The sequence below is a fragment of the Pleurodeles waltl genome, chromosome 1_1, assembly GCF_031143425.1.
Source record: "Pleurodeles waltl isolate 20211129_DDA chromosome 1_1, aPleWal1.hap1.20221129, whole genome shotgun sequence".
Taxonomy (NCBI): Eukaryota; Metazoa; Chordata; class Amphibia; order Caudata; family Salamandridae; genus Pleurodeles; species Pleurodeles waltl.
This window is the reverse complement of record NC_090436.1, coordinates 302039937-302053492: the sequence shown is the minus strand read 5'-3', so window position 1 is coordinate 302053492 and position 13556 is coordinate 302039937. Positions and strand designations below refer to the sequence as shown.

General features: G+C 44.4%; 1 protein-coding gene across 2 annotated transcripts in view; it reads right to left on the bottom strand.

Moving 5' to 3' along the window:
- Nucleotides 1-13556, bottom strand: part of MTREX (Mtr4 exosome RNA helicase) — a 629876-nt gene that overhangs the window by 601180 nt on the left and 15140 nt on the right. For both annotated transcript variants that reach the window (XM_069222101.1, XM_069222093.1), the window contains exons 3-4: nt 13147-13213; nt 10530-10592 (exon numbers count right to left, since the gene is read on the bottom strand). In XM_069222101.1, coding sequence (XP_069078202.1) covers nt 10530-10592; nt 13147-13213 — 130 coding nt within the window. The remainder of the gene's footprint in view (nt 1-10529; nt 10593-13146; nt 13214-13556) is intronic.

The following is a 13556-nucleotide window of genomic DNA, read 5'->3' as shown; positions in this document are numbered from 1 at the left end:
TCTTAGTCTATCCAACAGCAAACTTTTATTCTACTCGTGAAAGAGTCAGCGTCGGGTGTTATGAATATTACTAAATAGCAGAATCAGCTATGTACAGTGGTCACCCTACAGTCCAGTGGTACGCTTGCCATTTCGCCCATTAGAGGGTATATTAGGAACTTATGCCAATTGATAACCTACCCCAAGCACTTACCAAAAATCACATTTACATTATTCTGTTCACTGTCAGCTCAGGGCCCGAAATATAAACTAACACATATAAAGATATCTTGTCCTCCCAGGCCCCGCCCTATTCTAAGCCCCTGACCAGTGGGTCTTGTCATTGGAGGAAGCTGGCCTGGGGTGTGGTGAGCACCTATGGTGTTATCACCTTATACCAGCTCCAGGTAAACCTTATTAGTGAGGTGAAGACAGTGTCTAGGAAGCCATGCTCTCTAGAGGTAGCTGTGGATGAGCAGCCAAGACTTATCTAGGAGACATGCATAGCTTATGCTATAACACTACAGTTACCCAGCACTTACACACATGAAAGAACCACACAATGTTACAAAAATAAAAGGTACTTTATTATAGTAACATATACTAAAATACTAATTAGGCAACACACAACTAGGAGGTAAGTAAACACACTATTATGTACACATTAAAAGTCAGTGATTAGCATAGGAAGCAGTAGCAAAGCAATAGTAAATAGTGAAGGCCCCAGAAGGATATACTAAGTAAGTTGAATGTGAAAGGCTGTCACCCACCCAAGGAAGTGGAATCTGCAGAGTGGAGCTGGAGGAACTAGGAATCCCAAAAGCTTAGTACCTGGGTGCCCCCCTAGCGACCAGGAGAGAAGCGATAAGTACCTATTTGTTTCCCCAAACCCACAGGAGAACTTTGGAAAAGGACTGTGCAAGACACAGACTAGACTGGAAGAAACCAAAAGGTGGATCCTGACAGAAGAGGATCTGCAAAGGAAGGGGACCAAGTCCAGTTCGAGTTGGAGTGTCCGGTTGTGGCAGAAGCCACTACCCACCCTTCTGTGGATGCAGGATCAGGTCCACTGTTGATGAAGAATGTCAGCAGTGCAGCAGAGAAGTTCCAGAGGAGATAAAAGTGATGTCCCATGGGGACGGTTGTGATGCAGTCGGTCAGCAGTGCCGGAAAACTAACAACAAGCCTTGGCAAATGCAAGAGTAGGAGAAGAAGATTTTGCAAGGCTGAAGAGGACCACCAAGGCCCAGGGGACTTGACCCAAGGAGGGGAGTCTTAAGTGACCATCAGCAGCTGGGAGAGTCACAAGAAGAGGAGGCAGCCCCCACAGGCAGTAGGCACAGTAGTTGCAGTGAGGCCCTCAGCACACCTGGAGAGGAGTCCCACGTCACTGGAGCAGAAGGCAGGAGACTGATTTGCAAGGAAGAGATCTGGAGCCCAGGGCTACACGGAGCCTGAATATCCCTTGGAGGAGGAACAAACAGGCCTTGGTAGCTGCAAGAGTCACGGCACAGGTGTACTAACCTGCAGGAGCGGCAAGGGCTTACCGTCTCCCAAGTTGGATAGCTGGTAGAGAGGACCAAAAGGACCACTCCAGACCAACACTTGTGATGCAGGATCCACGCAGTTCCAGAGGAGGGAGGATCCATGCAGCCAGTCGTCATTGTAGTTGGTACATGCGGATGCACGGGAGTGACTCCTTCACTTCAACAGAGATTCCTTCTTGCTGAAGACTTGACGCCCTTGGAGAATACACAGCCAGAGAAATGTTGCAGTTGATGGAAGGAGCCGGAGAAACAATGTTGCTAAGCGGAGTCGTCGTTGGAATTGCAGATTGCCGGTTCCTGGAGGGTCCAGTTGCAGTCCCCGTGGCCAGAAGATAAAGTAAATGACGCAGGAGTCCTGCTGGAATCTTAAATGTCGAATTTGACCCACCCACCCTGAAGGGAGACCCTAAATAGCCCGGGAAAGGGGATTGGTCACCTAGCTGGGTGACCACTTATCAGGAGGAGGCTGTGACATCACCTGCCTGTCCTGGCCACTTACATGCTCCCAGGGGCCTTTGCCCACCTTTGATTCAAGCAGAATGAAGTGGCCACCTGGAGGATCTTTGGGCACCACCCCTGGGGTGGTGAGTAGTTACTCCCCTTTCCGTTCTCCAGTTTGGGTGGCTTGGTGAGGCTACCCCTCCTAAGCCATGTAAAACCTATTTCCAAAGGGAGAGGATGTGGCCTCCCTCTCCCAAAGGAAATCCCTTATTCTGCCTTCCTCTGCTTGAGGAGGTCTAGCAGCAGGAGGGTAGAAACCTGCCTGTGGTGTGGCAGCAGAAAACTCTAGAATACTGGTAAGAGCAATGCGGGGTCCTTTAAGGAGCTCCCAGAATACATGGAATCACACAACGAATACTGACAACAGTATTAGGGTATGATTCCAACAAGTTTGATACTAAACATGCCAAGGTTCGGAGTGACCATTATGTAACTGGATACAGATTACCTGTGTGCAGTACAGGGGTAAAATGGCTTGCCCGCACTTACGAAGTCCAGGAAAATTGGAGCTGGTGTTCATAGGGGCTTCTCTGCCCACACAGGGGTGCCCTTACACACAGTTATGCTGCTCCCTGCCCTCTGGGCTAGAAGGGCCTGCCAAAGGGGTGACTTACAGCGACCGTGGGCAGTGACCTGTAGTGAAAGGGTGCATGCACCTTTTCCTACAGGCTGCAACGGCAGGCCTGCAGACACGTTTTGCATGGGCTCTCATGGTACCCCAATGCCCTAGGTATCCAAGTACCATATACTAGGAACTTATATGAGGGAACAAGTATGCCAAATGTTGGGTGTACCAAGTCCTGAGCACCCAAATTTTGAGAGAGAGCACACAGTCAGCGGGATCCCAGTGAATGCACTGACAGCAGTCAAAACGTGGGGGTAACAATGACAAAAAGAGGGTAATTTCCTACAGCCATATCTAGTCATTCCAGCACCAGAGCAAAGATCATAGGCGACAGGAGACATCTCTGTCTGGTGCCCCATTGAAGTCTAAATATTGAGGAATACGTCCTATTCTCCTTGACCCTGGCCACTGCATAGAAAGCAGATACACTGCGTATATCACAGTTCAAACATCAACTCGCCCTATACTATGAATATTAAATCTGTTCCAGTGTATCAAACGCCATTTTTACATCTCAAGACAATACCAGCGCAGTCTCACATAAGTTTTCAGTCTGCCCCAGCACTCCATATAGAAGCTGGAGATTAAGCCTTGGGCTTCAACTAGGCATAAAGCCCGACTGATTGGGGTGAATCAAAGAGTAAATAACCTTTCTTACTTGTGCTGACAGTATTTTGGCCAATTTTTTGACCTCGGTGGTCAGTAACGATATTGGCGAATATAAAAATAAATAAATAAAAAAAAAAATACCTTTAATCATCCAAGGGTTTCACCTCCTTATGAATAACTACTATGGTAACGAGGCACTGGTCTTGAGTGAGGGAGTCCTGCCTTTTCGTCTTTTGCTCTCTTTGTACATGGTTAGTAGGTGTGGGGCTAGTTCTGTGGCCATCGCTTTACAGAGCTCCACCGGGAGACCGTTGGGGCCCCACGGATTGCCTTGCCTACAGCTCCAGTGCTGCTGCCTAAATCTCCTTTACTCTTATATTGGTTTCTAGATACTCTACATCCTCCTGTGCTAGTCAGGGGAGGTGCATGTCTTTGAGAAGGACAGCCTATTCCTCTGCCATCTTAAGTCACCGGAGGGGAGTATATCAGAGTGTAATAGACACTCTTGTCAAGCCAGGCCAGAAATTTGCCTGCTTTATTTCCATGTTATACAGTCAATAGGTGGACTGTGTGTGCTGCCAGGGAAGCATTGTTGGTCAGACTTTTATACTCTTGTTGCTTGAGCAGCAGCCTGTATCAAACCATCCATTTTTGTCCTATTATCTCACTCAAGTCCTGAGATCAGGGATAGGACTTGTCCCCTGACCACAGCTTTGTATGCTTCCCACAGTGTGAGGGCAACTGTGCCCTCATTTTCTTTGAAATAGTGTTCTGTGCATTTATTAAGTGCCCACCCTCTGGTAGCTTGGCACTGAGCAGTCAGGCTTAACTTAGCAATGTGTAAAGTATCTGCGCAATAAATCATACAGTACCACAATATAACACCACAGTATTTAGAAAAATATACACTATTTATCGGAATAAATTCAGGTCAAAACGATTAAAGATGAAACAAGCAAATGTAGGGATATCACTGAAAGTGATATCAAGTGTCTTTAGAGTTAAAAGATTACTGTAAAAGCAATAAAAAGTGTCTTAAGTTCTCCTAGAAACAACAAGGGTCTCCTGCAGGGCAAAGTACCTGGTTTGCGTTGAAAAATCTTCGCAAGGGACTGCAGAGGAGGAGATGCGTGGAAAACGGTGAGTGTGCGTCTGTCCCGCTCCTTCGCACACGGGAAGACGTTGCGTCGATTTCTGGTGCACGGACTTGGATCCTTTTTGGGTTGCAGGGTTTTCAGACTCCCCGGGGACGATGCATGGAATCCTGGGCCTGCGGAGCAAAGTCACAGTGGCTGCGTCGATTCCGGTAGGCAATGCGTTGAATTTTCTCTGCCCGGCAGGCGCTGCGTCGATTCCTCTCAGGAAGTTGGGCGGCGGCGTTATGAGTCGGCTTGCGTCGATCCAGTAGGGCTGTGCATCAAAGTTCCGGTCGCATCGCTGGCGCTGCGTCGATCTTCTGTTTGCAAAGTCGGGATGCATCGTTCCGCACTCAGCGTACACTGAAATTTTCACCGCAAGCAGGCTGTGCGTCGTTCTTGTCGGGCGGTGTGATGAATTTTCACCGCACAGGGATTTCAGCTGCAGGAGAGAAGTCTTTTTGGTCCCGAGACTTCTGGGAACAGGAGGCAAGCTCTATCCAAGCCCTTGGAGAGCCCTTCTGCAGCAAGGCAAGAGAGCAGCAGGGCAACAGCAAGGCAGCAGTCCTCTTCAGAAAGCAGTCAGGTGAGTCCTTTAGCCAGCCAGCAGTTTTTCTTGTCAGGGTGCAGGTTCTGCTTCCTTCTCCAGGAAGTGTCTGAGGTGGTAGGGCAGAGGCCCCGTTTTTATTCCATAAATGTGCCTTTGAAGTGGGGTTAGACTTCAAAGAGTGGCTTAGAGGTGCACCAGGTCCCCTTTCAGTTCAATCCTGTCTGCCAGGGTCCCAGTAGGGGGTGCGACAGACCTTTGTGTGAGAGCAGGCCCTCCACCCCCCCAGCCCAGGAAAGACCTATTCAAAATGCAGATGTATGCAAGTGAGGCTGAGTATCCTGTGTCTGGGGTGGGTCTGAGTGAATGCACAAGGAGCTGTCAACTAAACCCAGCCAGACGTGGATTATAAGGCACAGAAAGATTTAAGTGCAGAGAAATGCTCACTTTCCAGAAGTGACATTTCTAAAATAGTAGTATTAAATCCAAATTCACCAGTCAGCAGGATTTTGTATTACCATTCTGGCCATACTAAATATGATCTTCCTACTCCTTTCATATCAGCAGCTACCACTCAAACAATGTATGAGGGCAGCCCCAATGTTATTATATGAAGGGAGCAGGCCTCACAGTAGTGTAAAAACGAATTTAGGAGTTGTACACTACCAGGACATGTAAACTACACAGGTACATGTCCTGCCTTTTACCCACACAGCACCCTGCCCTAGGGGTTGCCTAGGGCACACCTTAGGGGTGACATATGTAGAAAAAGAGGATTTTTAGGTTTGGCAAGTACTTTTAAATGCCAAGTCGAATTTGCAGTGAAACTGCTCACACAGGCCTTGCAATGGCAGGCCTGAGACAAGGTTAAGAGGCTACTAAAGTTGGTGGCACAATCAGTGCTGCAGGCCCACTAGTAGCTTTTAATCTACAGGCCCTGTGCACATATGGTGCACTCTACTAGGGACTTAAGTAAATTAAATAGCCCAATTGGGTGTGATCCAATGTTACCATGTTTAAAGGGAGAGAGAATATGCACTTTAGCACTGGTAAAGCGCGCAGAGTCTAAAAAACAGCACAAACAGTATCTCAAAAGTGGAGGGAGGCAGGCAAAAAGTAGGGGTGACCACCCTAAGGCTGTCAGGTCTAACAGGAATGATCTGAAATTCCCCTAGCCAGGTCTCGGACCTCTGAAAATTGGCTAACCTGTAGGTGCAGAGTGAAAATGTAGTCAATGTGAAAAAGCCTACCATGAGCACTAGCGTGGCAAGTATACTGCCTATCTTGAGGGTTGTGCGATCTCCATAAGTCCAACAGGTCTAACACAACCAAGAAATCATGGGATTGGTTTACCATTGGCCAGCATAGTTGTTTTCCTATCCCAGCCCTAAATCACCACCATGTTAAAGTTACCTACAAGCATCAACACTATCTGGTTATTTCAGGACTAGAGAACTTACATTTGGCAATGCCGGGGTGTTTTTATTTGGGGGTGGGGGGTGACACGAGGGGGTGTAAATAGAGCACATGTGAACCGATAAGTCCTTCCAGTGTCCTGACAGAGCCACATATATGCCATGTGGGTCAAACCATGTCCATTGGGACAAAAGGGGAGATCAACTTCTTAAGCAGCATATCCCAAGTAGTATACACACTTCCCTAGAGCTCAAGTTGTTCCTCTGCATCAACTAACATCTTGTATCCCCATCTGTCCAGGGGCTTGTAAGTGCTGCTCATCATGTTTGTTTCTTGCAATAAAACCATCTCCAGGGTATGTCGTTTTAGATATTGTAGGCCTACTCAGCCCTTTTTCTTGTATTCCAGATCATTTACATTTCACAAAAGTACTTTCAATGATTAATGATTGTTACTACATCTGATCTGGCGCCCTCTCCCAGCTCGTCCTTGGAGCCGGGAACTTGCAGACTTGCCCATCTGGGGTTAGGTAGTGCTCTCTTTTTGCATAATTCAACAATGTATTCGAACAACCAAAAATACGACACCTTAAGTGGGTAAGTTCCCCATAAAACCCCCGCTACTTTAGATCTTCCCACCTCCCCAAACACTGCAAAGCACCTGTCCCCCTCAATTAATTGTATCCCAAATGGGTAACTCAATCAACAAAGTCAACTAGTGCCCTCTCCGGCTTACTATTCACTGATATTTGCAGAGTAGTAGGTCATATTAAGGGTGATATCAGGTCTTGGAGATTGGCCAAGGCTCTCTCTGGTTTTGTTTCTTTCTCTTGTGTCGACCATTGTTGTAGACCCAGCTAGGAGGCAGCCTCGCTGTATTTTTAATGATCAGTTTTAGTCTGTTCCCCTCTGGCATCCATATACAGGGGTTCTTCTACTTCCCCCTGTGCTGTGGAATCAAAGGTTTGGACAGCAATATGCTGGTTTGGTTCGGACTTCACCCAATGTCCTACAGATCTGTATACAAATTGTAAGGCCCAGTATAAGCAGGCCTTGTTTATAGCTAAAAAGAAGTGGGGAAATTCCCTGTGGTCCACTCTTCATGATGCCTTGAACTACAAAGACAGCAAAACCTTCTGGCATACTGCAGCAGTATACCTAAATGGCCCCCAAACTGTGATGGATTTCCGCAAACAAACATATGATTAGGTGTCTCATTTCAGTTAGTTGTATACGAGTGGGGGTGCATTAAAGGAGGAGGATAAAATGATCCAATATGTGGTTGCCCAAGATGATGCCAACATCCTTGCTTTCTCACTTAATGAGACCTTAGCCGCTATCAACTCTTATATTTCAGACCATGAGCCAGGACCAGACAGAATCCCAAATGATCTGTATAAAGTGAATCCAGAGATGTGGGGCTCATATATTAACATCCTATCCAATGCTATTTTGTCAGACCTCAAGATCCCCACCTCATGGAAGGTTGCAAAGATCCTACCAATCTATAGGAAAGGGGACTGGGTCAATCCGGGGAACTACTGCCCTATCAGTCTAACTGACTATTCAAAACATTTCTTGTAAACAAGTGCACACATCTGCAGGACTGGATCATAGAAGAGTGTATTCTTTCAGACCTACAGTCGAGCTTCAGAGCCAATGTTGGTCTACTAGAACAGGTCTTCTGGTTGGCTTGTATTTATTGGCACAGGGTGCTAATCAATGGGGGAAAGTTATATGTTGCATTCAATATGGTCCAGAGTGAGAAATTGTGGAGAGTATTGGAAAATATGGGCATCCCACCCCACCACCCCCAATCTTGTGAGGCTTCACGTAGGAAACATGGCTCGGGTCATATGGTGTGCGGATCGGTAGGTGACCGAATCTTGTAGGTAAGTCAAGGAATAAGACAGGGTTGTGTCTTGGATCCCACCCTGTTCTCTCTTTACATCAATGGGTGATCAATCACCTTAGTAAGGACAGGTGTGATGTACTCAAAACAATTTGAGGGAGGAATCCAGCCCTCCTCTTTGCTAATGATACCCTACTGATCCCTATGTCACCTCAGTGGATACAATCACTGTTAGACCTTTTTCCTCCTTTTGTGCTAAGCAAGGTTTAGAACTCAACAGTGCCAATACCAAATGCATGTTCTTTTCTAGAAACAAAGCAAACCATTACAACAGGTGGATATTGGTGGGTAACACATGCATTGATCGGGTGTCCGCTTTTGATTATTTAAGTATTAGAATGACACCCAACCGGATTTGGGTCCCCCAGCTTGAAAAGGCTCATTTGGCACTTACCCAGCAGATGGCAAGCGTAGTAAAGGTCCATCGTAAGACCATCTCCTAAAGGGTTGCCCCTGCCATTGAAATCTAGTGTGTCACGGCTATTGGTTCTGTTTTGCATGGTGTGGAAATACTGGGGCACCACTAACTCAAATAGTCCAGATAATGTGGAACATAGGCTCCTGAGGGTCTTATTTCTTCCCACGAGTACTCCTCTCATGCCTTTATATTTGGATCTGGCACACAGAAAGATTTCTCATAAAAATGAATACAGACATTCAAAGTTCTGGTTCCGGTTGTGGACTACAGACACACTGGATTCCTATCGAGAAGGTGCAAGAGACCTTACGGCCTTACAGGGGGTAGAGAAGATCCAATGGTTTCGCACTTTAAAATCACTTCTGTAGAAATTGAGGCTCAACATTTATTGGTCCTCTCCTGAGCTGCTGTGTACGCTTCCTTGAGAGAATATCAAAAATATGTACTGGGAGGCCATAGGTGTTGAAACTGACCCAGAGTAAAGGAAGGCTCACAATGATCTTTGAGGCAAAACTTTGTACGTGTTATGAGGCAACCTTTGATAAAATTGTACCACCACTAGCTTGAATATCTTCAATTGCGATATGGCACCCTTCTGGTTAAAGCCTTTAGTTCCAAATGGCATGATGAGAAGGAGGTGGGCGGGGGATGGACAACTGGTGCCCAGCATGCTCCAGGGGTACTGAATCTTTGGAACACATTGTTTTTCTACGTCAGCACGGCAGGCTTCAGGTTGAGTGGAGTGTGCCGCTCTATAAGAACCTGGGCACTACGAGATATTTAGATACCTTTAGAATTTTGAGAACAGGTATATTGCATGTATTTGGATTGGAAAAAAATAGTTATGGCTTTTTGGATTAGGCATAACAAGTGTCAATAAAATGATGATTAAATGTGGATGTGTGGTTGATATATCATTTCAAGTATGGTAACAACTGATGGGGACATATGTTTTGTATTTTCAACTTCATTTTAAACCTAGATAAAATGTTTTTATTATGTAATGTCATACCAGTAAGATATCAATTTGTATTTAGCTTGTAGGAAGATTTGAATTTTCCTATGATTCAATATTTGTGTCTTTTTTGCCTTTTTTTAACACCGTATTTTTTTCTCTGTAACTGCTAGTTTTACTATTCTGTATCTTGTATTTCATTTATGTTTGTACTTTGAGGATCTTTGGGAATAAAAAAAAAGTATTTGTATGGTAAAGCAGCTCAATGGGCATCACTCAGTAGTCACAGTAAGTGCACTCAATTTGGATGTACTGCTTGACAGCGGGCTCGCCTTCATGCCATACATTGAAGCTACTGTAAAGAGGCTAAAAAAAATATTTAAAAAATCTATATTGTGCACCGTCTACATTGAACAGTATACACATACAACAATATGTCCCACCACACATGCAGAGATGTGCTGCACCCCAACTTATTACTGCATTGACATTTGTGGACAGCACACACATCAGCATCTCTAAACCGACCTTAGCTTGTGTAAAAGGTAAACCAAGTATCATGCTAAAATATAGTCACCCGCTAAAACTGGATATTTCTTCAAAAACCCAAATTACCTAATTGTCTATAGGAACTTTTAAAATGACTTGCAATACAGTCTTGTGCACAACAAAGAGTGACCTACTACTGTGAGTGAGTGTTTGGGTTTCAAGATCAGACCAAATGATGAGCACTTGGAGCAGGAGTTTTGCATCGGCATAAAATGGGGAAAAGCTGTTTGATAGAAACAAGGAATGCCATTTTTTCATGCATTGACCCTTATCGGCAACTCGACTTATTTTACCATTTTAATTTTATGATCTATTACGCAAATAACAACAACATACCTTGGCAGATTTTCCAGTTCGGGGCTTTAGGGCTATTAAGTCATCATCTTCAGGTAGGGCAACCTGATTAAACAAAATGCATGTACAAGTTTACGGAAGGGGTCCTCCACAAATATAAATAAACATTTTTTTTTAATTGAGTTATTTAATACCATTCCTTTCTTATGAAAAGGAAAATGAACAGAAAAATTATTTTTAAAAGTAGTTTATAAGCAGGGAAACAAATTATATGGCCAGGAAGAACCAAATTACGCAGCAAGGTTTACTAAATAATGCACCAAGAAAAGGGAAAATTATGCTGGATAATGCAGCACATTCTGCGATATTACTGCGTACTTTTGATTTTTTTCACATTAACGATGACTGGACAAAGGTTTCACCTCATTAGTACCGGTATAACAGCCAAACACATTAAAGGCAACTGGAAGATGGCCAGGTATCATTTGGATAAGGCCTTCCATTGGTCATTGCAATTTTAATAACCTTTGATCTGTTTGAGCTAAAAACAATATTTTGTTAAAAGCTGCAGATTATGACGGAATGTGCCAATTGCAGCTAATCCATAACTATGTAAAAAAATAATACAGCAGCAGATATGAATAATTCCATTGTCCTGTCTATAATGCTTGAGAAAACTGGTAGAACACACTGCAGTTATTTTCTGGCATGCACTGTGTTTCCACCAATGAACTTGAACAGTTGAAACTTTAAAAGAAGTGCTCTGCATTTTTACTGAGCTGTTCATTAACACATTAAGACTCTGCTGATATATCATCAGCCAAGGGTGAATCCCAACTTCACTGACCGTGGCTACTACCCCCTTATCCTCGATATAAAACGACAGAGGGGTAGCAGCAGCCATTCTAGGAGTACTAGTTTTGTTTATTTAAATCTGCGAACTGTAGCGAGACTGCCACCGGTTCTCTCCAATGAAGGTCTTATCTGTTCAACCATAATCTGGGTTCCTTGTGTATACTCAAGCAAGGGGCATGTGTGGAGACCCAATGTGTGGGGTTAGCAAGTACTCCACTATGAAAGATGTTTATTTAGAAACACTGTGCTCATAAGTGCAGAACAGAGCAGTCTAGCTGCAGGTTGTTCTTTTTCCATGCCTTCAAGAGTCCTCCAAAAAATCATTTTTACCGGTGAAAATGTCATGGGTGGAAGGTTACCATCTTCTTCCATTTGTTTGTTTACTGAGGATTTTCCCCTTCCACATTCAATCCACCCTCCCTCCGCCACTATTAGTTGACTCTGGTTGTCACCTAGCAATTAGACCTTCAAAGTGAGCTATCTGGGAAGAATCCACACCGGTCTTGTACAATCCATAATAAAGGAGATATCCCGCGATACCACAGAGGTAGTTTTAACCAATAACTGATTCCCTACAATACCAGAAGACACTTTATTTTTAACATCCATCACCCAGATAAAGAGTCTCCCAGGTGGGCTAGGTTGAGGCAGTCGGATCATTATTACCTTGATCGGGGAGGATGGACAGGTAGATGATGAAGCATGCTACGATCAGGGGGACAAGGCCTATCCATCCATAACAATAAGGTTTGCAAGTAGTTAGGGGGTGAAGGTAGGCTAGACCCTGTGGATTCATCCACCCCGCTTATTGGATTAGTAAAGAATCTTCAATCACCAGAATAAAAGACACTAAGTAGCAGTCAAAGCAAGTCTTAAAAGCTGTTGTAGTCAGGACCGTAGAACACCACAACGCTGGCAAGTTTGAAAATTAAATACATAAAACAAACTGAAGCAAGCATTGGTAGAGCTAATAGGTCTCATCTTTGGACCCTATTGGCTTTCCTAATGGTCTTAAGCAAGGCTAAGGAAAAAAAGAAAAATATGACACGGCCACTTACGCCGTTTTGCATGCCTACAAAACGGCGCAAGATGGATTGGCAGATAAAGAAAAAATGCGTGAAAGTGAGTGTTTTCTTAAAGTGGGCAGAGTGAAAGTAAGAACAGTGGTGGAGGTAATACTGAGGGTGCAGGTAGTGATGGTAACATGTAGGGCATGGGGTTAAGGCAGAGAAACGTGGGGCTAGGGGAGAAAAGCAAACAGGAGAGAGAGCAATATGGATCTGGGAGGGTGTCAGAGGAAAAGGATGAGAAAGCACTGCAGGGAGCAAGCACATCACGATAAGTGAATCACAGTGGAGGGTGTAGAAGCACAAGGGCGATATGGAAAGAAGAGAACCAGTAGGCAGATGGTAAACATGCACTATAATGGAGTGCTTTAGACAAAAGAAAAAAGTAGATCTCTAAAAACGAGCAGAGAAAGGATAGAGGCCAGTCATTCAAAGAGATGGTGAAAAGGCTATGCTTCGTGGGAGGGACATGCGGATGGACAAGGTGAGCCAATGTATACAAAGCAGACAAATAGGATTAACAGTAAAACAAACCAATGGTAATCAACGGGCAGACTGCAAGCCCCTTTACGTTCTTTGTAAGTCCACATTATGCCTTTCTCAACCACACAGCTTGCACTATATCCGAAAGGGTCGACCTAAAAACTTTATGTCAAATAATTTGGCCTAGTTATATAGCTTCAAAACTACTCATAGCACTAATTAATAGACACAGTCAAGCATTTTGCGATGCTTACCTCATGTGTACAGCCTTCTACTGTTTCCACAGCTTGCACTTTGATTCTTGGCATCAGGTCTGCCAGGCTGCAGGAATAAATACATCATTAGTAAGGCACACATCCTGCCATCCTCCACCAAATTCTGCTTGATTTTCAAGCCATTCTCCAGATGACCATTTCTCATATTATTAAGCAGTGAGTGTGCGCACTGCAGAAATTGCCACTCCTTGACCAGTTACTATTGTTGTTTCCTTAAAATCTCTTGATAACTTCTTTTTTACTCCAAACTGGCAATCACTGTACCAAACCCTGGACATTACATTTCAAGATTACTTTATTATTAAGCTAAATCTTGATATAGAGTACTGAATACAAAATCAAACTAAACAGGATACTTGTCAGGACAAAAACACAAATATGTGCACACA